At 41.4% G+C, this 26,286-nt stretch overlaps 1 protein-coding gene across 1 annotated transcript; it reads left to right on the top strand.

Moving 5' to 3' along the window:
- The first annotated feature begins 2,125 nt into the window (after positions 1 to 2,125).
- LOC145442717 (uncharacterized) lies at positions 2,126 to 25,333 on the top strand. Its single transcript, XM_080320703.1, has 16 exons — positions 2,126 to 2,313; positions 2,386 to 2,523; positions 8,598 to 8,740; positions 9,145 to 9,298; positions 11,768 to 11,969; positions 13,083 to 13,216; positions 14,241 to 14,475; positions 15,242 to 15,409; positions 16,348 to 16,557; positions 17,097 to 17,264; positions 18,048 to 18,211; positions 19,678 to 19,816; positions 21,556 to 21,653; positions 21,968 to 22,188; positions 22,860 to 23,042; positions 24,011 to 25,333. Exons 1-16 carry the CDS (start codon positions 2,232 to 2,234, stop codon positions 25,115 to 25,117), a joined length of 3,546 nt encoding a protein of 1,181 aa, XP_080176829.1. The 5' UTR covers positions 2,126 to 2,231; the 3' UTR covers positions 25,118 to 25,333.
- The last annotated feature ends 953 nt before the right edge of the window (positions 25,334 to 26,286 follow it).

Raw genomic sequence — 26,286 nt, 5'->3', positions numbered from 1 at the left:
GATTTATACGTACACGCGCAATACGAGCGAATACGAGAAAAATCACGCAGATTTAATGTTCACTGTTTCTGCAACTCCCTCCTTATAAAGTAGCCTACACTACATCAATAGTGGTATCCTGTAGCCGGGACGGAGATTTGTAACAAAGAGTCCACACGTATTAAATGCCCTTTCTGCTTCCACGAAATGGGCTGAATATAGTAAGCAGCGCTTCCTTTTTGCCCATTGTTCTGTTTAGGTGTCCAGTACTGCAAGGACGAGTAGCTGATACTGGAATTGAGGCCGACATGATAGCTCGCTCTAATTCCTCCATGTGAAATTCACATGATCAGGCCCGTAGCCAGCCGAAAAATAAGGGGCCATGCCTATTGCAGATGCGATTGTGTAGGCCAGCGGTAATATCGTGAGCACCAAGCAAATGCAGATGCGATTATGTGGACCAGTGATGGTATAAAGTCCACAGAGCCTATTGCAGATGTGATTCTGCCAGTGGAACTATAGGCTTGTTGAAGACTCAAAAAATCAGGCTAGCAACGATAGCCGAGTTCGCAGCAATCAGTACACACTGCATTGACGTATCTCGCTAATTGGCCACACGCTTTTCGCTGATTGGCCGCGCGCAACACTGATAATACGACTTATTGAAGCTTCCTAAAAGTGTAAAACGCAATATTAACGATACTATTTTATCCGGTTAACCGACAGATTTATATCCGGATATCGGATAATAAAAAAACCTGCGGTTAACCGGTTAACCGTTATCCGGATAATCCAACCCTAATTCTAGTGTTATTCCAGGAACCTAGAGTGGCAACACTGGTTAGGATATTGCGGTACGTTGAGAATAACACCATGTCAATGTATTTGTTTCACTTAGCCGTTTATGATTCACAATGAGCCGACAACGGGCTGTCTACAACGGGCGCCTATAAAGTAGGCTACAAGCTGTCACATGGCAAATCATAAGTTCACCGACAGCGCCAACATAGGATACTAACCAATGCAGGTTGCAAAAATATTTTGACTTTGTAAACAATTTTGACGAAGTTTTGACTTATTTTGACATGTCAAAAAAATCGCCCTTGTTACCATACGCTCGTCTTGGCCGTCATTGGTTGCAGGCCCGCTCAGTAGTCGAATTGAGATTGTTTACCTACATGTTTCGTATGCTTCAATACGACTAATCGAGGTTTACAGCCTCCCACAGAGGAAGATAATATCGAAAATATAATTCTCGTTGATAAATCTAATTCTCAGTGGCATGGATCGGATCATTTCAATACTGGAAAAGTCATCTGTCATCGTTCGACTCGAATCATTATAAGTAACACTCCATTCAGATTTGAGTACTCGAATCATTGTGCCCAGTCCTACCCGCAGCCAAGTAATTGTAACTCATATGCGCACACGTATCGAATTTCGTGGCACGCCTTTAGGTTAATCTTGCTGGGGATTGCTGCGTGCTTGAGAATGGGACGATGGTGTAATTCAATCGCATGCATTGTCGATAACAATTATCATGGTGCGGGAATTAACAATTAACATCAGAGCACTTCAACATTGGGAGTTTTGTGCATAAGGTCGATGGGTTAAAACCCGCTTCGTTGCATTAATATCTTCATACAAATACAAATCTTTACTGACTTCGATGTAAGACTCGACATGCCCGCACAAAATGACAGGTACATATATGACTGTGAAATCATCGATCAAAACGTGTTTTGTTTGTCTTGAGGTATTCATCGTGTTTGTCGACTACTATGGTCATGGTCATTTACACCAGGTCAATTTCTTCATTTTTATTCCTTAACTGCCGACCTGTAGCACGGCCCACTTCTAGGCTTTTATAAGACACCGCTCACGCGGATGATATGGCGAGGAGGTGCCTAGATAAACCTCCAACACTTAGGACAAAGGGTGAGTAAAATAGCCCACCACAGGAAAGGATATAGCATTCACTCGCAATGACCGAGACATTGGAACCATGTTCCACACTGTCTACGACTTACGCCGGACATAAGTGACAAATCTATCGTTGTAGATTTGATAACAACCGCACCATACACCTCATTGCACGATGCGCGCGTACCATATGGTATTGGATCAATATCTTCACCGATGCTGTAAAGAGAGCAATCAACGATGGCTTCCGCTTCCGTTGTTCAACAAGTAAATCCTCATCGGTGTAGGAAAGTGGAGACAGCCGTTTGTTTCGGCAGGACAGTAACACTATGGAAGTATGCATACGAAGTAGCCGTGTGGCTTTATTATTACTTTTTATTTCGTTGATTCCTGAAATATCAGCTTTACAAGGTAACGTTAATCATGTAATCTTAATGATTCGCCAAGTGTACGAGATTTATGAAGGCAAAATAAACTATTTAGAAAGTTTGAGCGTGCAAAATTGGAGTGATTGGACGCCATGCAGCGCAACCTGCGGAAATGGACGGAGAATCAGATTTAGGAAGCATGCTTACTATTTCGACAAGCAGACAAGTCCCTGCATAGTAAAGTATTGCCCAAGTAAGTCTGTTACGCCTCTCGGTTTTGACTCGATCTTACTATATATGGATTGAAATACGTGGTTCTTAACTAATGTTATACGGAATACTAAGGGTTACATGAGCCAGTCTCGTGGGTTCCTATGAGTTCACGACACGCACCTAACTCATACACATGGTTCGTGATGATACGAGGGTGTTAGTCATCATTGGTTGTGGGCGATTAGGCCCGATCAGTAGTCGATCTGTAACTGTTGCGGTGGCACGTCCTGTGCAGTGGCGCAAGCAGGGAGGTTGAGGTTTGATATCTAAATTCCGTCCTGAAATGCGAGATCTATCTCCAATATTTATAAGCTCATTTGTAAGTAAGCAATTGGCATCATGCCGTCGCGTTTCGACCAAACAATACGATGACACTTTCCAATGTGAAGTCTCGCATTTCTGAACTGGTATCTGAATGGGAACAGCAGAAGACACGATGATTTGCCATGAATATTCATTAAAGTGTTTTTCTTTTTGGTGAAAATTATATTTTAATGGCTCCGCTTTCGTAACACTCTTCTGATGCACAGTTGATTTTGTGCACCATTAATCTATAGTAACGCATTAGATGTGTATTCCAATGGACTTTTATTGTTATGGCTCAGCGAAAATGTGGGGTTTCGCGAATGCTCGTATATTAGCGAAAGTATTCCGCTGGTTGGTAAAGGTTTATAACCACTGATTTGAATTGAAGACGTACATCACTAAGGTACTATGGATACTAAGTAGTAGGGATGGTGTCCACTTCTGAAATGTTCACGCGAACCTTTTTGAAAGGTTCTGTGTGAACGCGAACGTGAACCTATGACGTCATATGACGTCATATTGGTAATTCAAACACTACATTTCAGTGAAGTGATACATTGATGTACACGATGCCTAGCGACGACTCAGGTCACATTATGCCAATTTAGACGAAGACGGCCGGCATATGCCAGACCGGACAGTGTATTCGGCGTCTGACTACATTGATATTGAGCAGAGTGTAAAACGGGTTTCTATACTTGCTTCCGATATACACCTATAACAAGTTATACAGTAACCAACACCCTAATTGCACGGATTTTATTTTTATGATACAACAAACATATAAAATCAAGATGGATCCCGTACGCCGGCCACATTTTTTTATATTAGAAAACTTTATATCAATTTCGTTGATTGGTTGAATAAGCATCATTCGTTGACTACCTACATGTAGCGTATTTTGCTCTTGGTGTTGTGTGATTGTGGGTCAAGCTCACACCAGAAAGGCACTAAATATTCACAAACCTAAACCTGGATATTTCTATCAATATTTTGTGACAAGTAACATTTCTGAGATTGGCAACGCTTAGGTTCGTTTAGTGTTGATTTTGTATGCTGCCAGCGCCATACATAGTGGGATGCTGACGTTTAAATGAAACTAATTTCAATCTGAGATGTAAAAATGACGTGAAAAATTGTACTTTATGCAAAAGGTTCACAGTGCAGAACTTACCAAGGTTCGTGTGTCAACGTGAACCTCTAAATATCCGACGCTCACACACAGAACGCGAACGTGAACCTCACGTTCACACCATCCCTACTAAGGAGATAGCTTAACAGCACAAACATTGGCATTAGTCGCCATACCCCCGCCGCTGGATTTTAGGAAGACCATGCATCGTTCATAACATATTCGAAGTATAAGTATAGTTTCCCCATGGCCGACGAATATTTGGAAGTATGATGTGGGTTCACCCGGACTTGTGGATCCTTTACTGATTCAAGCCAGTGCCAGTCAACAGGGTATAATAACCATCACTATTAGCAGTATCTGTTTATTACCAATTTCACCTTTTCAGAACACACTGCGATCCAATGAAAAGATAGGAAGGTGTCGATGCGACTTGAAGTAGTCTTTGAAATCAGCCACCCACGTGGGTCTACGGTAGGCCTACGCGATGTGAACAGGCGACACGCACAGTGGATAGAAAGAAGTAAAGGATAACAGAAAACGATTAGTGTCGAAAATAAAAGGCGCATGTGTCGATAGGCAAGGTTGATATGTTAGGTCGAGGTCCGGTAATCTTGAGGACTGACGAGCCACGATACAACTATGTATAAATTGGGTGCTTGTGTAGGTAGGCCATACACTCTTAGCAAAAAGAATGTGCATTCACACCCAAAACGCCGAAAAGGGTGCTACACGAAAAAAGAACCTGACTCACGATGACTTCGCGTTCATAAATTCTACGTTCCTACGTGTATGGATATTTTGTATTAATATGCTGTACTTGATTTATACCACGGTTGTGTGAGGTCGGTTCTGGTTACGTTTCGTGTTCCATGGTTGTATAATATTCATAACCATATAATCAGGGATGGTATACAGGTAGAAATACACACTCTTTTCGCAACCGGGCCGGAAGCGATACCTTCATTCGCAGATGTTTAAAGCTAACAAATCCTATACAGTCTACACTTTCACCATCGAAATCGATATATGAAAGTGTATATCCGTTACAAATAAGGCAGACATAGCTATCGCATCGCAGAGAGCAGCGCGTGGATTCTGAGATAGGCCTGTATGTCAGCTATTTACGAAACGATCAAGTCAAAATATTGTATTCCGATATACAATTACCTGTACCTATACTTCCACCATCCGATCAGCGTATAGCACAGGACGAACGTGGACCGTGCTACAAGTCCGCAGATCAGGAATCAAAATAAAGAATGTCGACCTAGTGTAAAATGTAAATAATAGTCAAATCACCGTGAACACTAAAACAACAACAAGTCCAGAATAGATTTAAGTGTATAGTTGCACCGTGTGGATGCTAATAGCTGGTTCTGATATACGTAATTTGATAAATTACATCCGAATTGGTACCCATGTTTGTCAATCCTATAACACGATGTGGATGTATAGGCAGGTGTCAGTGTGAGTTTTGCTAACGCCATGCTATCCGCCCGCCAATTACATCATTGATGAACATATTGAGCGGACTTGTTCAACTAGATGGTGCTAGCGGTCTAATGTAGGGATGGTGTGAACGTGAGGTTCACGTTCGCGTTCTGTGTGTGAATCTCAAAAATTTAGAGGTTCACGTTCACAAACCAACCTTGGTAGGTTCTGCACTGTGAACCTTTTACATATATTACATTTTCCCCTTCATTATAACATCTTTGATGGAAATTTATTGCATTTCAACTGCGGGCCACTTTGTGCATAGCGGCATATAAAAAACAATCAACACTAAACGAGCATGCATCTTGACAATCTCAAAATATTTACTTGCTTTGTTGCAAAGTTTGCTCGAAATATCTAGCTTTCCTTTCGTGAATATTTAGTGACTCTCATCTGTGAGTTTGACCCGCAAACACCAAGAGCGAAATACACTGCGTGTAGGTCAGCCAATCAATGAAATTGATATCGTTGTCTGATGTAAAAAATCGTACTAGCGTATGGGTTCAATCTTGATTTGACATCTTTATTGTATCATAAAAAACAAATTCATGCGATTGGGGTGTTGGCTACTGCTGTATAACCTGATAATGGGGTAATATCGGTAGCAAGCATATAAACCCGTTTTACACTCTGCTCAATATCAACGTAGCAATACTCAGACGCCGAATACATTGTCCGGTCTGGCCTAGACCGTTAAGACGTTATTTTATATTCCCTTGCAAGTCCTCGTCGAAATTGTTCGTAAAGTGAAGGATGTTGGAAATATGTCGCCCGAGTCTTCGCTAGGTATCAAGTACTGAATACTGATGTACATTAGGCTATCACTACACTGAAATGCAGCGTTGAAATGAGCAATATAACGTCACGAGGTTCGCGTTCGCGTTCACACAGAACCTTTCAAAAAGGTTCGTGTTCACACGAACCTGAACCTTTCAGTGGTTCACACCATCCCAACTAATTAGACCAGTGGTTCCCAACCTTTATCGACTCATCGCCCCTTGTCAAGTTAGACGCAAGTTGTCGCCCCCCCCCCATATTTTCCGAACCGGCAAAAGAGGATATATAAACGGAAATGTCATACAACTATACTCTGATCCCTGGCGAAGTGTCTAAAAAGGGTCACTTTTAAGACATGGCTCCCCGGTGAGAGTTTATCTTTTTTAGTCAACTTTCGAGACAGTTCCAGAGCAACTCATTTTCACGTGCATTTTGTGCCGATTAGATACGCCGTTCTAACATTTTCGCCCGCCTCGATCCCTTCGAGCGCTTTCGCCCACAATCGCCTCTTCGTTATTCACCCCACCCACCCCATATTTCTCAAAATCGCCCATACTGGGGTCGATATCGCCCACGTTGGGAACCACTGAATGAAACTAATTAGAGCTGGGGTCGCGAACACGCGGCCCGCGACGTCGTGATTTGCGGCCCGAGATCTGATTTGAGATTTTAAACGAAGGCTAAGTGAAGCATTTGAAAATGGTGAAATTGATTTTATGTTCGAAATATTGAAGCTATTCTAATTTGCGAGCCCAACATCAATATTCCCCACGGCTATACGGCTTCGGCAACAGCATTCGATCAGGGAAGAATCAGCTGATATGAGTAGGTATATTGCCTCAACATGCAATAGCCTAGACACTGCCAAGACCGAAACGCTTACAATATGGCTTAGGGCAGTGGTTCCCAACCGGGGGGGATTCCCCCCTTGGGTGGAATTTTGAAATTTTTTGGGGGGAATCTGGCTTATTATTTTCAGGGGAAATCTGGCTTTGGCATTGTATCGGAAGATACACTGGGTTTCACAAGGTTTTTAGATTTGTATGGTATAGAACTGTTAAGTAGAAATTAGTTCTTTACAATTGTATGTTTTTTTGGTGGATTTCAAGCTATAGGTATATGTTTAAATGCCTTCCGTAGATATTACACCCCCTGATAAAGCGACGCTCACGAGACGATTTCGTTGGGTCCGCGACAGCCTCTCGACCAAATTGCTACTATAAGCAGGAAAACGTCAAGCTGAATTCAGCACAAGGCCGCTGATGAAATTGTTTAACTTTTTGCGCCAACATATGAGCTAACGTGAAAAACATACCGTACCAAATTCGTCGATTCAACTCAAGTCCATAGCAAGAGGAATTGGTGATTTATTTTTCGTCAGCGGCTACCCGACCGGTCAAAACAGGTCAAATTTGACTGTACTTTACCAAAGTTTAGTGCTGTCCGCATTCGCCATAGTTCGGACATATCTGAATATGTTTGGCCATTAGTTGCTCAGTCAACAAATGGTTACGCGTTAAAAAGCACATTTTTTAAGTCACAGGCAACTTTTTCATAGGGGGGGGGGGATTTTAGCACAAATATCGGCCAAGGGGGGCACGAGACGAAAAAGGTTGGGAACCACTGGCTTAGGGCTTCCCCACACGATCAAGCTTCACCAGGAGTCTTTCAGCAAAGCGTTATCAAATATCGTTCGCAGATTTTCAAAATGAAATGAAATTGATGATCATGTTAATATTACTTCGTTTGTGGTCACTATGCCCGTCGCCAGCCCAACGTGGTACTGAAGTAAAGGTTTAAAAACGTGGTTGCTAAACTATGTGTCCTAATTTTGGTATTCTTGTGGCTCGCGGCCTGTACGAAATTTGAAAGGTGACCCGCTAACCGTTTTGGAGTTGAATGAATTAGATCGAAATGGCCGGTAATCTAATTCTAATCTAATTTGTGAAATGTTTCTATGCTCTCATTTTTCAATCTAATCTAATTTCTGGTTTTCCTAAAAATGTTGCAGAACTGTAACTCGATACTATAGCCATACATTTGCTATTATCATGCTTATGACAATGAACTCTGACTTTGGCATGAACTTAACTTAATTTGTATCGCATCGTGTTTCCGTTAAATTCGGAGTGTAATTCAATTTCAAATCAATTTGGAGAAGCTTGAATTTCCTAGTTGTTCATCTCTGGTATGAGCTTGAGCACCCTTGCATGAAGCATATATCACAAAGGCGTGCAAATCGGTGATATCAGCCAATACTCTTCGCAGACTGTGTAATGAACATGCCCTATGTTAGGTGCAGTCAACCGAGAGTTACCAACTTCAATATTTTCATATCACAGGTTATCTCGGATGGCCGCGAATCCATTTCAGCGGTCACCTGATGGCCGACGTCAATACCGTGAATAACATGCGATGCGCGTACGACAACCCAGAGTTTTATCCTTCGCAGCTATCAAAACAGTATATCGGGCTGGAAAAACTGGTAACAGAATCATCACTAGTACATGTAGGGATCATGGATTTTAGGGATCTGGATCCAGTCCTGTTTGATAAAATGGAATCCTGATCCAATTCGGATCCAGTTTCCATCGTTGATGATAAAATCCGGATTCAATGCAATGCAAGAACTAGCCGGGTGCAAGCTCACACAAAACATTGATGTGAACAATCAGTATGACACTTTCATGAACTAGAAATTTAGAATCCGGTCCTGATCCTGATCCGGCACTCGGGCAGGAAATGTGAATCCGGATCCAATCCTGTTTATGAAAAAGATGCCGGTTGTCTGTTCGGGCAGAATCCAAAATGCTGATCCAGTACATCTCTATAGTATATTCACATTTCACATCTATTAACGATCTGCTTAAACTGAATGACAATTTTCAGCACGGCACACACGTTTCTTACAAGTTCGCCACCAGCAATTGGAACCCAGACGGCACGAATCAGATTTATTTCGTTGACACGAATGTGACTTCGTTTTGTGTCGGGCCGACTACGTGTGATCATGGTGGGCTGATCGTTGGATTGCCGGTCCGTGGTACGAGATTGCTTCTGTACATAGGCTTGTTCTAGCCAGGGCCGTAAAAGCACTTCGTCAGCCCCCCAAAAAAAACTTTGGTCTTGGGCCCCCCATAGGGTTATAGACCGAACTTCTGGGGGGCTGCGCCCCCCCGACCCCCCTCCGCCGATACCCTGTTTGGTTTCGTGAATGGGCTTTTGTCGCCGAAGCGCGTTAAATTTCTAGAATTCATGACTGTGAATCGGTCAGTATGATCGGGAATTACATATATATTGTTATCAATTTTTATCTTCTCTCTGTTCACGTAATCAGATTTGCCGGTAGAGCTGAGTGTGGTGTGTCTGAAAAGGTAGGACCACTCAATAATAATTAAACATCTTCGGGCGTATACCCGTTGGTAGGAACGAACACAGCACCTCGTCAGGCCCCCCAAAAACGTGGGTCTTGGGCTCCCATAGGGTGATGAAACGACCCCTCCATCACGTTGTTCGCGTTTGTCACGAAATCATCTATACTGTATCGTGAGGCAGCGCCACGCGCGAAAATTTTCGATAATTTATGATAAATCGGTCAATCAGATCGGCGATTGCATATATATTATGCTATCAATTTATTGTCCTCTCTACTCACGTAATTAGATTTACCGGTAGAGCTGAGTGAAGTGTCTTGAAAACGGGAAGGTCCGTAAATAATAACTAAACATCTTCGGGCGGGCGGACCCGTTGGTATGGCTTCGTTACATGATGTTATTTCGTGACTTCCAGTCTGCTATAAAAAAAATATAGATTCGCCAAACGTAGGCTTCTAAACTAAGAGATGCACACGATTTCAAATTGGTATTTCTTCACTGGCATAAAATTTTTCCCAGTGGGATAGTATTTGTCTTGTGAGGTTCAGATTGCAAAGACAGGAACATTCGGCGCCAGTCATTTAGGCGCCTGGACAATTAAACCTATATGTATTTTGTATATATAACGAAGTCTTCGGTCAGCATAAGGGCATAGACCTTTTCGGCCAAGGTTTTCTCGCTGCCGATCGTTCTGGCACACTTCTTGGAGTCGCATGTCATATGACCTAAAACTTGATTGTATGTCTTGGTGGGTCGTGGCGCGGTAAGGGTCCAATACCCAATAATAAAGATAAATGGCTGCTATAATTCGGGCGCAGCGCGAAAAAAAATTTGAAAAAATTACATAAATTTTCAAAAAAATACTCTATGATTTATGCTAATTCACGAAATAATTTTGGGCCCCCTTCGAGCTCGCCCCCCCCCCCAATTGAGGGGTTTGGGGTGCGGCAGTTACGGTGCTGGTTCTAGCGTATACCCATAACACTGCACGAAAACAGAATCTGCATCAGGATTATACTGCGGTATGAATCAAACACAATATTATGATCCAAAGGATGCTTCACAATCCTATAAGCAAAAATGGATTACAAAAGGAGGCCTAGGTATTAGTCGCGATACCGTATATCCTCTTAAGAGGATTTGTCCATTTTCCAAGAAAACCAAAATATCTTCCGAGGACGCCCGAATGTCTCCTTTTTTCGCAATTCGTCCTCTTTTATTTCGTTGAATGTTACACGACTAGCCTACATAGCTACAACCGAAAAAGGTCATTATGCACAAAAAGAAACGTGAAAATTGGCTGTAATGGAATTTATGAGTAGGTTGACTAAAAAAAGGCAAACCCAAGGTAGATTAGACGTGGAAACCGGGTTTTAGGTACCGACTCGACTAAATGACCATTTTTAGGTCGATCACCACTTTTCATAAAAATATCCCGTTTTAATGTCTGTTAATGTTATTGGTCAAAAGGGTTCTCTTTGTCAGATCTTAAAATATGGTAACCCTGTATTTGGGATTTATAATGGTGCTCGTAGACACGTCGTATTTATAACAATACTTTACACCAGTGGTCGGCAACCTGTGACAGCCGACCGGTTCCAGTCCGCGAAAAGTCCGTAACTTTTGCATGGTGACCATGATCACTGATACAGATTGAAAGAATTCAAGTTAATCTCTTTAATCGAAATACACGTGTTATTGCCTTACTGGTCATCTCTTACTGACCTTATACTATAAGAGGTGTAATCGATTTTCAACGTGGAACATTTACGTTTTTTAAGACGATTCAGTTTAAAATAAATATGTTGAAACCGGTCTGCAGAGCGAGACATTGCCGACCTCTGGTTCACGCCATGAATTACTCAGTACCGCTTTTTGTGCGAAGTATCCACACGAAGTAACCTGGTGGTTGGATATATGCCGAGAATACGATGATTGTCTGGGACTGTGCAATAATTAAATTGCAACACACAACTAAGGAAATGCTGCTTAGTCGCTAACGAAGAGTGGGGTGAAATATTCTATCGACAGCCCAAGAACGGGGTTACCGAATTTTGAAGTATATAGGTTTTATTTTCGTGTACCATACTTTGGTTGGCAATAAGAACTCTTTCCGCATGAACGTTGTATTATTGTAGAATCCAAGCGTCGAGTGATGTCTGTGGTAGATGTGGATTGGCAAATGGCGACGGAGATATGGGGACTTGAAGTCAGCATACCGGGGGTCTTGAAAGGCACATTCCTGCCAGCTTCTCATCAGGATATTAAAAACAGATTTGACGCGACCACGTATAATCAAAGTCGAGGGTACGGCCTACCATCCATGAGTCGATATAAAAGGTCAGTCGACATCATTTGACATACATGTTTACAGGCTTTATATTTCTTGTGATACGTGCGGAGTCTTAATGAACTGGATTTGAAATTAGACAAATACTAATGTTGCACTCCGAGTAATTAATAAGTGGGAAATTTGCAATAAAATACTATAGCCACATAGATGGCGCAGTAAACATCATTATATGCAGGACCGTAACAGCACTTCGTCAGCCCCGCCCCTCCCAAAAAAAACGTTGGTCTTTGGCCCCCATAGGGTGATACCCCACTCTGTGTACTGCTCTATCACAGCGATAGTGTTTTTGTACTAGGTGGTTAGAGATATGTCGTTGTCTAGTCGGGCGAGGCGCAATAAATAATTCATGGTTGAATTCGCCGTCAAACAAATTTGAAATGCATATAATACTGTCAAATTTATAACTACTGGCCCATGTGCTCAGATTTACCGTCAACGAGTGAAAGTGGCATTTCTTCGCGGCGCGCATTTTTTCTCTAGGGTGGTATCTGTAACGTGGGGCTCAGATTGCCAGGACAGGAATATTAGGCGCCATCGATCTAGGCGCATATGGGCAAGGGATATTCGACACATATATGTATCGGTTCCGGCCAAAATGAGCCAATCCTTTTGGGTCAAGGTTTTCCCGCCGCCGAGCGTTTTGGCAGCACACTTCGCAAAGTAGTTAGCTGAGACGTCACCGTCAATGTTTTGGTGTGTCGTGACGCGGCAATGTCCTTCAACGAAATATCTATATTTTTAAATTATGTGTTTTTTTTATTGGGGGAGGGGTACCCATAGTATCAATGCGGCTAACGACAATACATCAAGCGAAGCGCGAAGAAAATTTGAAAACTGTTCTATAAATACCTGAAAAATACTATATGACATGTTAATTTACGAAATCATTTTGGGCCCCTTCGAGTTAGCATAATTGAATATGCCGTGGAGAAAAAAACTTGACCTGATTGAGAATAACTGGTTGCATTTTTTAGTTCAGCGCACAAAAATGATTAAAAAACAGTTAAAACATCTTTGACCTTTGAAAAATAATTTTCAAACGCAGCACAGTGTAATTATTCATAGGCTTCGTTATTTACGAAATATATTTTCTAAAACAGCAAACTATCCAACGTGACGTGGTATGATACGTACTACAAGTCGCAGTTCGGAGGGGCGGAAGAATTATCGATGATCTTTACCTACGATTTTTTTGATCAAATATCGTTGATGGGGCGTATTACTGGAACGATCGGTGAGTGGTCGGTTTATCGATGTCTAATTTAACGCCTTCGATTCTTGCCTGGCGCGTACAAATTCTGTATATTGTGTATTATATAATTTTGTGATTGTTCGGTCTGATTTAAGCCGATCCGGCCCGACTTGCACCCCTGACTAATAACTAGGGCCATTTTTATATGACCTCAAAAATCAATAATATGACTTTATTTTTGGGAAAATGTGACTTTATATGATAATCGTGTATTTTTACATGCGAACAACGTCACTCACGGAACTAAAAAGTAAAACATACGCAACATAAAAGTACTGCATATCAATTTATATATTTTAAACCACTGTTGTAGTAGTTTCATGTAGTGTGGAATGTTAGAGTCTTTGTAGTTACGATTTGGACTTTAGTAAGGAAAATAAGCGCTCCACAGACGCTGATGTGGGTTGACGAAATATGACTTTATAGGGGGAGGCAAGTGAGGCAGTTCCTCACCTGTTGTTTGGATAATTGAATGAAAATTGTGAATATACGCAATGATTTTTGTGATATTTTCGACTGATGTTCCTGAGTGACATGTTGATACCTAAAATTTGCATATTTATTATTAAGAAATATAAGACGGAAGAAAAGGCGAGGCAATGACGAGCCAAGTGTAACCTGTTATAGCGCAATCCACCATAAACCGATCATAATTTATTGGGTACTGGTGTTAAATTAATGCTATTAGCTACTTGGCTTCCATACGAACAGCGACACCGCAGTAAAACCAATACAAGGCGAGGCACAACCTAGTCTGCCTCGCCGATTGTTGACCTAACATTCGATAATCGCAGCGGAGTTAACCAATGCGCTATCGGATATCCACATGTCCACTTCGTGTACCGATTGTATACTATGATTTCATGTACTAATTGGTAACTGCTCCCATACAGTAAAAGTAGATATCTTGAAAGGTCACACCTTAAAATTATTCGAGTTGTAATAAATGTATTTTGGGAATGAATATTCTGATCAGAGCAACAATATTCACTTCTCAAACCTTCAGGAAAGACATCAGACGACGATCCCGTACAAACTACCGCTGGCAGAAAGTTTCAGGTGTACGGTATCTCGAAATCAGATTTTGTCGGGTCAGCACCATTCCATATCCATGAAAAGCAAAAGACGGTGTCGGTCGATTTTGGACTGTCAGTCGAGGGCTTGGTGGATGGAAGCATCACATCGAACGGTTTGGGACAACTGGACTTGGCGGTGTCGCTTAGAATATGTCCTGATTGCAGGTAAGAGAATATATACGGAATCGGAGGTGGTTACTAGTAACCGCAGTAACGAAGTATTTCTACTTATTTTTGAGTAATTAAGAAGGTTTTGTCCCCTTGTTCTACTGGCTCAAGTGGTGATGTTTCTGGACTATACGTTCGCTTCTACTGCATCAGTTCTGAAGCAAATCTAGAAAAAGCCCCCCGATGGATGTTTATCACTTTATTGATTGACATTGGCTTATAACTTAGGCGATGTAGTAGTACCCAAGAAAGCGTTCCTGTGTATTAAGATCCTGTGGTCAAAGATCTCATAGTTGGTACTCAAGTAGAATATAAATAATGACCTAAATTTATACTCGAGTACAAGCAGATACAGCGATTTTCAATACATGTCAAAACTACTTCAAGTGGAAATGGAAATGAACATGAAGGTCTCAAGTAAGCACTTCCAAATAGTAGATTTGGTTAAGATGTCAAATACTTTTAATATAGTCAAGCAGAGGAGACTACTTCAGAAATTGCAACGTTCATCTTCGCGACGTATGAAAAATGACTAATGATGCTGCAAATAGGTTCAATGTTCTAATATAAATTCAATAACCTTGATACGTGGGTTATTTCCCACAACGGCTGTATCAATTCCACTGATAAAGGCTATGCCAATATACCTTAAAACCACTGTCTACAATCAAAACAGATCATTGGGCAGAGATTTACACGAATAGTCCCACCCAACGTTAAGTATATGACAATTTCTATAAACACGCTTTTAACCTTTGCATAGAACACGACAATGGACACGGATTACAAGGAACGGACTTATATCGAGTCTCATAAAGGCTACAAAAGTATGGTACAAGACCTATGGTGGAATCATCAATATTGACATCTCCCATCTGGACCAATCTATGATCTGCAAACTGCGCAAATCAAGAATTGGAATTTTGAATGAGTATAGATGAAGCGTTTTCACCAGTGGTTCCCAAAGTGGGCGATATTGCACCCTGTGGTCGATTTGGGGAGTAACGATGATGATGAAGGGGGCGATAGTGGGTATTATTGTAACGCACCAGTCCGGATTCTTGAATTAAAAATATTTATGAATTCTCTCAACTTCGTAGCATGTCGAAATGAATACTAAACTTCTTTCACTTTCCAATATTCAGTAGGCAAAAATTACTATTTCTGCATCAGGGTTGTAACCAAGTCACTAGGTTCCGAGTCACAAGTCAATCTAACTTATATTGTTTTGAATCGAGTCAAGTCGAGACACTTTCAATTCACAACCGAGTCAAGTGCGAGTCCAAGTCGGGCAGCAGAGGATCGAGTCCGAGTCGTGGTGTTGAGAGTCGAGTCCGAATCCAAGTCATTCCGTTGACTATTGACTGAACAGTGTTCAGTTTCGAGGTAAAATCGTGTGAAACCTACTTTTTACCACTCTGCTTGGTGATATCGACTGCTTCGTATTCATATTATATTATTTATCTTCATTTTTAGCAGTTTCTAGTCGCATTTTCAAGTGCCAGTACTAATAGACGAAATACTAATAGTGTCGTAACTTCACTATTCTTCGAAATGACAACGAAATACCTGTCTTGGAATGGATAGTCCCAGTCTCGAGTCATATGAATTGGTCCGATTCGTGCGCATACACGAACCAACTTGATTAATTGAAAGAAATAGATAAAACCTAATTGAGTAGATGAAACGAGTAGATAAAGCTACTTTAGTACCAGGGTAAAGTAGTAGTATCTTTTAACCGATGATCTCTAGCTTTTAGAATGCCATGAAGTTATGTCGTTCTTGATAAGGCGGATATGAGTCAAAGAGCTTGGGAAGCACTGGTGTATACTGACGTACTCCTTTATCAACCACGGACTTGAATTTCAGAAAGGGGGCGGTATACATGGCTGAATTTCCGTACGGCATGAACTACGGTTTCATGGAGCGATCCATATTTCGTCTCAACGTTGGGGAAGCGGTTTTAACCCGCGTATTCGTTTCATCCTACGGCAGACCCGTTCGCAACGCGCAAGTATCCTTGTACCGAATAGTGGGAGAAGAAGCGAGCGCTATATGCTCGCTGAAGCACTGCAACAAGTAACTAGCACTGGGCGAAATGATTCGAGCACTAGAATCTGAAGCGAGTATTAATTCTAATGATCCGAGTCGGACTGTGGAAGATGATTTCTTCCAGTACTGAAATGATACTCTCCTGGCCATTAGGACAATTAAAATTATAGTTTTTATGTTATGTTCCAATGAGGAGGACACCAAACTTCGATTGGTCGCATCGCAGCATGCAAAACACAGTACAAATCTTCGCACGTTTTTGGAAATGACATATCCGTGAAGTCGTGATCAACCCAAAGCATTGTCATAATGTGTAACGATATAAGCGTGGTCACAAAAATACCAAATTATCTTTCATGTGATGCAGATCTGGCATTGTATTCTTTATGGTCGCATAAAAGGTGCTTTCCACATCTTTTACACTGTCATGACTTGATTTTGAGTGATACTTGAGGACTTGAGTCAAAGCCAAATGCCCGATTCATAATCGAATCACTGAGGTAGGCCTACTCGATTTTGCCAAGCCTCGCGAGTAACCTCCAGTTTTCAGCGTTATATTTTTACAGCTCGTTAGGAATCCCGCCGGCTGCGATCGGTTTATCTAGCGACCACGATATAATTTTGACGAACCAGTCCGGGATAGCTACGGTGGCTATATCAGCGGTCTCTGATCCTGGGAATATACGCGGGTGCGGATTAGACGGGCAGCTCTATCCTTTGCACATATTTGTCAGGTTGGTTGCAGATATCAGCAAAATGCGGCTGATGTTCCCTAGTACAGTGGTTCACAAACTTTTTAGACACCCCCCCTTTATTATAGTGAAAAATTTCGCGCCCCGTTATCGTCATATCACAAAATGCAACCAGAATGCTGGCAATCAAAACGGGTGGTTTGATGGCATGGAATGTCATGAGAGAATGTTGATGAGAGAATTCTGAAATACGAAATTAGGACTATTCACAAAGCAATAACTATGAAGGAGGACGCGCCCCCAGTTTGAGAATCACTGCTATGGTCCATTACCTCTCGAACTTTTTGCGATCGCGTACTACATAATTTTGGTGTGAGCAATTGCTACACGGTTTATTTGCAGTAGTTTTAGCTGCAATATTATACCTCGACAGTTTAACGATGTCATGATGCATCCCCTGGCCTGATGTCTATTGTATAACTAATATTCAAAAAAATTATGCCCGACCTAAAAACAATTTTATTCAAATATTTGACAATATGTGATTTTTTCCGTGTCAAGCGTGAATAGTACCATAATATATTACATTGCCACGATGTTTATGGAATGCCTGTCTGCAAGGTCCCGTCAAATAAGGCCTACTTGGAAATTATACATTGAATATCGCTACTATTGATGCTGCGGCCCGCGGGGTCATCAAAAACTAGGAAATTGACCCGCGAGCACATTTTAGTTTGAGACCTCTGATCTAGACCGTAAGACTCAATGGTTATTCACATATATTTCGCGCGGGTATGAACTCTGAACATGTCATAACCGTTGTAGATACAGACGTGGAAAAAGAACCCACAGCTATTCCAGTGGCGTGAGCCCCGCAACGGGTAGAGTCAAGTACACGGCCGAGCACAGAACACACACCTTTTCGATTTGCGCGCGCATTTACAACAGCGTTCCTGGAAAGAAATGCCCAGTTTGGAACGACGTAAAAGGTGAGCCATCACGTGCAGTCGGAGTTGGATAGGAACACCGCACGTCCTCCTTCAGGAGGATTCGTCCGTCTTTTTGAAGAAATAGAAAATGTCCTCCTTTTTAGGAATTCGTCCTGCTTTATAGCTTTTAGAGTCAGTGGATTGTACTGAGACAACTAAAAAATGTCATAAATGACTCAAAATGCAGAGTTCGATGGAAATGACGAGAAGGTTGACTAAAAAACCGACTAAATTTTCGTGGGAACTGATCGAAGTTGGGAGTCGAGACGGAAAACTTTCCTTTTTCAGTCAACCCAATGATATATTGGGAAAAAATTTCAAATCACAAATCTTCACATCAAATCAGGGCTCATTCTCACAAGCACGAGAATGGCAAATGTCTGTAAACCAAGCTTGGCTCGTTGTATAAACAGTACTCCTGTAGTATTTTAGGAAACCCAGAAATTAGATATAGTATTGAATGAAAGCATAGAAAAATTTCTTAATTTAGAATATAATTATATCACCGGCATTTGGCTCTTATTAGTCTACTTACGGGGTGGGCAGCCGACGGCCCGCAACGCCGTTTCGTGCGGCCCGAGAAAGCCTCAAGAAAGGTTGTAACAATATTGAAAAAAATGTGTACTAAAATCAAATTACTGTGGGTACTTGATTAAATTTTTTCTTGATATATTTAATCATGATAATGATAAGTTAAAGTTATATTCTTACCATAGTATTTTTGTTTCATTGATGGCGCGATAGCCCTATCTCGAGGCCCGTGCATTTTGTAAGGTTTTAATTGCTAAACATCACAGGACGTGAAACGTTAATTACGCAATTTGGACAGCGAGTGTGATTTCAGACTGGCAACGCGAGCAATTTTAGTACCGTTGCTGCTGTACTTGGAAAAACCGGTTCGCGAGTGTCTTTGATAAATTCGCTCTTTGTATGCGTAGATGTGGTTATATTAATATTATTTATATATTGTAGAAGCGCATTAAAAGGTAAATGGTTATGATGGTGTCGAGTGTCGACATAGTGTGTCCTGGAGTTAAACCAAAAGTACAATCAGCAAATCTATGAACAAATCGGTGCTCACAGACTCAAATTTATATCCAGTTCCAAGAATCAGGACAACCAACTTTCATCCCTAAATTTGACAATGAGGACGACCAGCTTCAAAATTATCGTCAATGTTTCTGACGCGTGAACGTTATCATGAAATCAATGTTTTGTTTTTAATATAAAAATACATATATATTCTTTCCATGTCGTCGGTCACTATATAATCGAATAACAATTTGAATTTTGGCTTAGTATCCCCATTTTATATAGTGCGACCCACGAATGGATTCAAATGTTGAATGCGACCCTCGAGCTAAACAGTATGCTCACCCCTGGTCCAACTGGAGAAGTGGAACTATATACCTATCCAAGTATGCGTGTAGCGGCGATTGGATTGGCATTACGATGATCCCGCGTAGACGTATTTTTACAGTACTACAACCTGTATCCGGTAATGTGGAAGTACGGAATTATCGACCTTCATTCGTATGATGACATCAGAAAACACTCGAGAATGCTCTACAAGGCTATGTTCGAAACTGATTTTTCGGACGCCAGGTAGGTTATTGTCATATCAGCATGTATTTTGTGCATATTGGTGCACACATTTCATATATGGCATCGATGGTTACTGTTCGGCCAGTACTGATATATCAGGGCTGATATTTTTCACTTTTTCTATTCAAATGCTATGGTTAGCAGCTTTAACAGAGTTGGTTTGAGTAAGTGTATCTCAACCTTTCTGTCTTCGCGGACCCCATTCGAACCGTCACGGACCCCCGCGGACCCCTAGAAGTTTTAATATATAGCTCGTTTATCGTGCAATCGCCATCTATCGTGCGGAAATATTAACTGTAAGCTAGTACTAAGCAGCAACAGGATGAATTTTCTTGAAAAAACATCATACTGTAGAAGTTGGGTAGACTTTTTTAAGTTCAAAATGAATTCTGCAGATGCGTTTCTTGAGATATACGTATTCGTGCCTTGAAAGTCCGCACCTTTGATTTGATATGAACGAGCGCCGAAAGTCCATTTCCACAAAGATAGGTGTTGGACTGGTGCTGGTTGGTGGCGAATGTACTAACAACGCGTGAAGATTTCGATAACACATTTGGGTATTTTTGCAACACATATGGCATTAAAATTGAGTAACAGATTTTTTGTGAACATATCACATCCAGCCTAGTCATTTCTATCCAGCAGCTCATCTTGAAGTTATTCTTGAATAGTGGTTATGTATCTCATAGGAGAAAATGGATTCCGTGGCGAGGTTGCAGTCACTTTGTAGAGACAGATTAGGAGAAAAATTTCAGATATTTCTATTTCAAAAACGACGAGTTCACTGATTGGCTGAGACTGACAACTTCAAATCCAAATGGTTTTGCAAACATTCCGAAATCACCCTGATTGACCTTACTACTCCAGATTATTTATTATTTTTTCCACAAACACTTATACAAAACACCTCTAAACACCAATATGTTTGTATATAGGCTATTGGCAATTTTGCACAGTAGGATATTTCATGTCAGTGGGCCATTCTGTTGATGGCCCGATGTGCAGTCATGACGTGAAATAGCTAGTGGCGAGATACTGTACAGTGGTACAATCCACAGCTACAACACCGCTGGCGGGTTGTGGGTTCGAGTACGACCGAGGTCGACTTCAGAATTCCTACCTAAGTGTTGGAGGTTTATCTCGGCTCCTCCTCGCCACCTCATCCGCGTATGCGGTGTCCTACAAAAAGCCTAGAAGTGGGTCGTGCTACAAGTTACGGAATCAAAAATAAGGAATATCTGCCTAGTAGTGTAAATGATCATTGTATAGTCGACAAACACCATGAATACCACAAACAACAGCAGCAGCAACAACAACAACTAGAGAAATCTCTTCTTAATTTCCCTGATCAAGTAAATTAGATTATAAATCCTTTTTTATTTAATTTATTGGTTTCGCGTGCCCATGGAAATGCTTTACGGACCCCCGGTTGAGAACCACTGGCCTAAGTCGTCGTCGTATTAATATCCTTGACGCACATAGGAGCTGATAACGGTCACGATGAAGAGGGAATGTATCATATTTAAGAATATAACTTCAAACTACTCGATCGTGCGTCGACTCGGTGAAATAATCTCAATACATTTTATATATTAGTTCGAGATTCTTTCGGACGCCCACTTTTCAACCACTTCATTATCAATGCCGATGTATCAGTTAGAGTTAGTACATCTCGTATTTATAGCTTGACAGTAACTGACGATGTCCGCATCCAACATGACTGAATTTATATTTTGAAGGTACATGCCGATGTCCAGGGATCTTTCCGGTGGCAACTCGATGCTCATAAAAAACTGGATCAAATGCGGCATGATCAAGAAGGAGGTTGCTATCAAGGGTTTGTATGACCAATGTTGCATTATTTCATATCCTGTAAGGTCAGGGGCGACACGTCTAACGAATTTAGCATATTTGAAGGTTGCCTTGTTCACGTTATGCATGCTGTTTCGGTATATATGCAACCAGTATGAACATCCGGCATATGTTTTTATTATGTCACGTTATCCATTCACTGTGACCGGACGAAGCAACATGACGGCGCAAGGCGGGAGTGAATATCACGAATCTCACAACTATATGAATGTCACGAATTCTCAAGTTGTACTAACAATTGCCGCGGATTACATATTGGTCCATATTGTTCGCCTACAGATCGATGTACTCATTCCGCTTTGAAGAAAGGCACAGAGGAAGTACAACGTTTGTTGCAGCACGCAGTTATGTTCGAGCTGGCGACAATTCCAATATACATGAGCGCGTGGTTCAGTCTTAAAACGGAGTTTGGAAGAAACCAACAAATCGCTGACATTCTCAAGTCGGTTTTCGTGGAAGAAATGCTTCACATGACGCTCGCTACCAACGTGCTGAATTCGGTCAGGACGCAAATTTAACCACCAAGAAGAATATTAGAGGATATAATAGCCTAAAATATCTTTAGCTTTGTAATGACGCTAAATCTCCCTTGTAATATTATGACGGGATGATGTTACAGTCTCGGATAAATTAGAGCTCTCTCGATCTTTATATGCCAATGATGGTTTATATATTGTACTATGGATGGTGTGAAAGTGAGGTTCACGTTCGCGTTCTGTGTGTGAACCTCAGATATTTAGAGGTTCACGTTCACAAACGAACCTTGGTAGGTTCTGCACTGTGAACCTTTTTCATATATTACAATTTTCACTTCATTATAACATGTGATTGAAATTTATTGCATTTTAACTGCGGGTCACTATATGCATGGCGCTGGCAACATACAAAATCAATACTAAACGATCATGCAACTTGGCAATCTCAAAAAGTTTACCTGCCTTGTTACAAAAGTTTGCTCGAATATTTAGTGGCTCTCTGCTGTCTCGATATTATCTTATATGATAATCGGTCGGGGTCTAATTATAACATCTATAAGATGTAAGTAAAATCAGAGCCACTCAATTCAATTAGAAATAGCATTTACCTCTACGCTCAAAGGGATATTTAATGGACATTTCAAGCAAGGCGTGTGTTTTCAGATTATCTTACACGACACCATTTCTCGTTCCAGATTCGAGGTTCAATAAACCTTGACGACGAAACAAAACTGCCGACATATCCAACCATATTCGTGACCGGCGACGGATATCAGATCATACCTAACGTGGTGGTGAACCTTGAGCCGTTTTCCATCGGGCTGGTGGATCAGGTTTTCTCGAGAATTGAACAACCAGCCGACCCCCAAACTCAAAAGGTATGTATAATACACTATGATCGAAAAGCGTGTGTATTCGCGCCTAAAAGGTGGTACATGAAAACAGAACCTACCTCAGAATTCAGAAACCCCGTTTTCGGGGTGTCGATCGAATATTTCACCAAGATTGCTGGCGCCCGAACAGAATTTCGTTATTTGTGTATTTCACTTTATTATTAATTGTAAAGTTCGAGGCAATCATCATCATCAATGGGCGTTTCTCCTTCTCTGAACGTACTCAATCGCTATCGGAAGAAATTGATTGATTCACGGTGAAAAGCAGTGGTCGGCCACCGCTGTGTTACTTCCTTATACTGTGCAGTGTCCGTGCACCCGTTGCTGACTTTATTCTGTATGAGGCGCAATCAAAAGTTCAGCAATAGTGTTTTATGGATACCGTTTCGCGAAAAATGTCAGTTTGAACCCGGTCCGCGGAGCGACAAAGGCTTGTTTGTCTGTTTGTGGCATTCATGGTGTTTGTCGACTACAATTGTCATTCACACCAGGCCGATATTTCTTATTTTTGGATTTTGCAGCTGCCGACTTGTAGCACGACCCACTTTTAGGTGTTCGCTTGCGCAGATGGGGTGGTAAGGATTCTACAGCCTAGATAAGCCTCCAAAACGTAGGTAGGAATTCTGGTATCGACCTCGGTCAGACTTAACCAGCAACCCATTGGTGTTGTAGCTGTGGATTATACCACTACGCTATCTCACCACCTAGCGATAACGGTTGTTGACCGCTGTTGTAAAGCATCGTTACATATCGTAACTTCATACTCCAGTTGTACTTATGTTGATTCGTCCAGCATCATTTCGATTAGAATGCTTTGTTTGATTTATACCGCGGTATAATTCTGAGGTTCTCCTTGAAGGTGTGAATAAAGTAATACACACTATTTCCCTAAGTGTGCAGAAGGTGCTTGCGAATTATGTCACGCCCCATGTTAACGGCTGATTTCTCGTTAGATCATCAACAACTTGGGACTGATATGGGAAGGCATGTTCGGAATGAACTCGGAATCAGTTGGCGGTAATATGCGTGCGCTGTTAGATCAAATTGACGCATCGGTGAACGTATCGACCTACAACATGTCCGGAATTCATAAAATGCACGCTATGAAGTTTGCAGATTTCGGTAAAGGCGAATGGGAAGCTTTAAAGACAACTGCGGACGATGTACTAACCAGCTTGGACGATAAAAACGAGAAATCAGTAGGCGGACTGTACTCTATTATCGCTCTAAAACTTGTAAGTCTAGAGTCGTGCGCTAAATTGACGCAAAGCGCTACGGGTCACGGCACTATATTCAATGGCCAGCACAGCCGACAGATTAATATGTCGTATTGGTATCAAAAGAGCGAAGACTCTGTTCTTTCGGTTATGGACAGCTCAAATATTCACAAGAAACGGTCCGATTCGCCTAAAAACACGAAAATCATTAAGCCCCCATTGTTCGAGGTCACAGATTTGAAGTCAGCTTTGGAAGCCATTGTGGAGATCATCTATCAAGGAGAAGGCGGTTCTGATTATTCGCCCGTAGTTCCAGAAAGTAATATTTACGCCAGCATGCGTGGCAGAGACCGGGGCCGCGAACTGTCTCACTATTACCGATTTCGAGAAATAGTCCAAGGCCGGAAACTTGTAAAAACTAGATATTCCACCACGCCACCCGATGACTGTCTCAAAAACTACGTGGCGTCAACAGGATCTGACCAGTACCAGTATTGCTACGTCGGAGAACCGATACCATTCTACTCTGACGGGGTTTGGCCGATGCTCAGCAATCCAAACGCAAAGGATTACGTTAAAGGTTCAAAGGCGCATCGGCTGCACGAACAGTTTAACCTGCTGTACACTAGACTGTTATTCTGCCTTCAAGAAACTTTCAACGGAAAACCCGCTGCAATGCAAAAGTGCATGTCCGTTATGTATGATCTAACGATTACTGGTAAAAGACTTGCGCAGACGCCGGTTCGTAATCCGGACAGTTCGCAAACTGAAGCTACTGGTGCGCCATCGTGGCGGCTAGTGCGAGAGAAGTGGAACCGCGCAGGGTTTCCACTTAGGCCTTAGGAATAGAACACCGAGACAATTTCCACTGATAAAATATGGATTTCATTGCTATAGACACTGTCAATGTGTCGCAACCTTACAGCCAGTGAACTCAGTCTGCTGGATTCATCGTGACAATGCAAGGCGCGGGTCGCAAATGAATTTTCAGTCACCGAGGAGAATGCCAATGAGTTATTTTATTTGTTTCGCGAATTATAGATTAAAATTTATTTTGAATCGGCACGAGTGATGAATTCAACATTCAGTGAGTTACATAAAAATATGTAAGATATACATATCGATGTATATCTTATATGGTGTTCACGTGTGAATTCGTATGAACTTGTGAGTAGGGCAGGGCATAATATTTCGAGTATACGTGAATCTGAATAGAGTCTTAATTTTAATGTGAGAGATGACTTTTTAGGAGGGATGTGGAGTCGGTAAATTTTACCACCGACTCCAACTCCGACTCCAGGCATTGTCAATATACCGACTCCAACTCCGACTCGCGAATGCTTAAACGCACCAACTCCGACTATTTTCCTCACTAACTCCGACTCCAACAGTACTACAAATTTTCTTCGAAAATTATCTGTCACATGGATGGTTTAATGACTTTCATATAACCATGAAACATATTCAAACATAGGCCTATCATTCGCGATGGCATGCAAAATTGTTACATTGTGGCATAGCTCTAAATACTCATTGTAAAAGTAACATGGAATTATTTATTTCGAAATATCCTTCCTTTCTTCATAAGTTATAAGTTTTTATAACATAGACAAGCCACGGATATTCTCTGATATGTATGAATCATTCAAGAACGATATATATCCCATCCTGTCTAATTAAAATGGAAATAAAAACAATAAATTTGTAGCTCTTTTGTATGAGTCAGCAACTAATACAGATATGTACAATTTTTCTCACTACACGCCATTCTGATGTTAAGCACACACTCTCTCACTATTAATAAACGGTGGTCAGAAACGAAATTTAGGGAGTAGTCAAATATGATATATGTCTACATGCACTTAGTCAAGTATTCATGGACTAGGACTTGCAGTCTCTCTTAATCATTTGTTCGACCCAAGAGGCTGCGAGCTACTTATTACTAGAAATATTTTCGATTTTGTCAATTGGGAAGCAGCGTTTGGTTATATTCGTAGTAATTTTACAAGTGA

This window comes from Botryllus schlosseri, chromosome 7 (genome assembly GCF_051294905.1).
Source record: "Botryllus schlosseri isolate E-star chromosome 7, Bs_hap1, whole genome shotgun sequence".
NCBI classification, from domain to species: Eukaryota; Metazoa; Chordata; class Ascidiacea; order Stolidobranchia; family Styelidae; genus Botryllus; species Botryllus schlosseri.
Note: the sequence above shows the minus strand (reverse complement) of the source record. Positions and strands in the feature narration are given on the sequence as shown.

Excerpts from the sequence above, each read along its gene's own strand:
- LOC145442717 (XM_080320703.1), top strand. The coding sequence starts at position 2,232 with ATGGAAGTATGCATACGAAGTAGCCGTGTGGCTTTATTATTACTTTTT. Across the intron at positions 8,741-9,144 it reads ATATCGGGCTGGAAAAACTG|CACGGCACACACGTTTCTTA; the intron begins GTAACAGAATCA and ends GACAATTTTCAG. Across the intron at positions 22,189-22,859 it reads CTACCAACGTGCTGAATTCG|ATTCGAGGTTCAATAAACCT; the intron begins GTCAGGACGCAA and ends TTCTCGTTCCAG.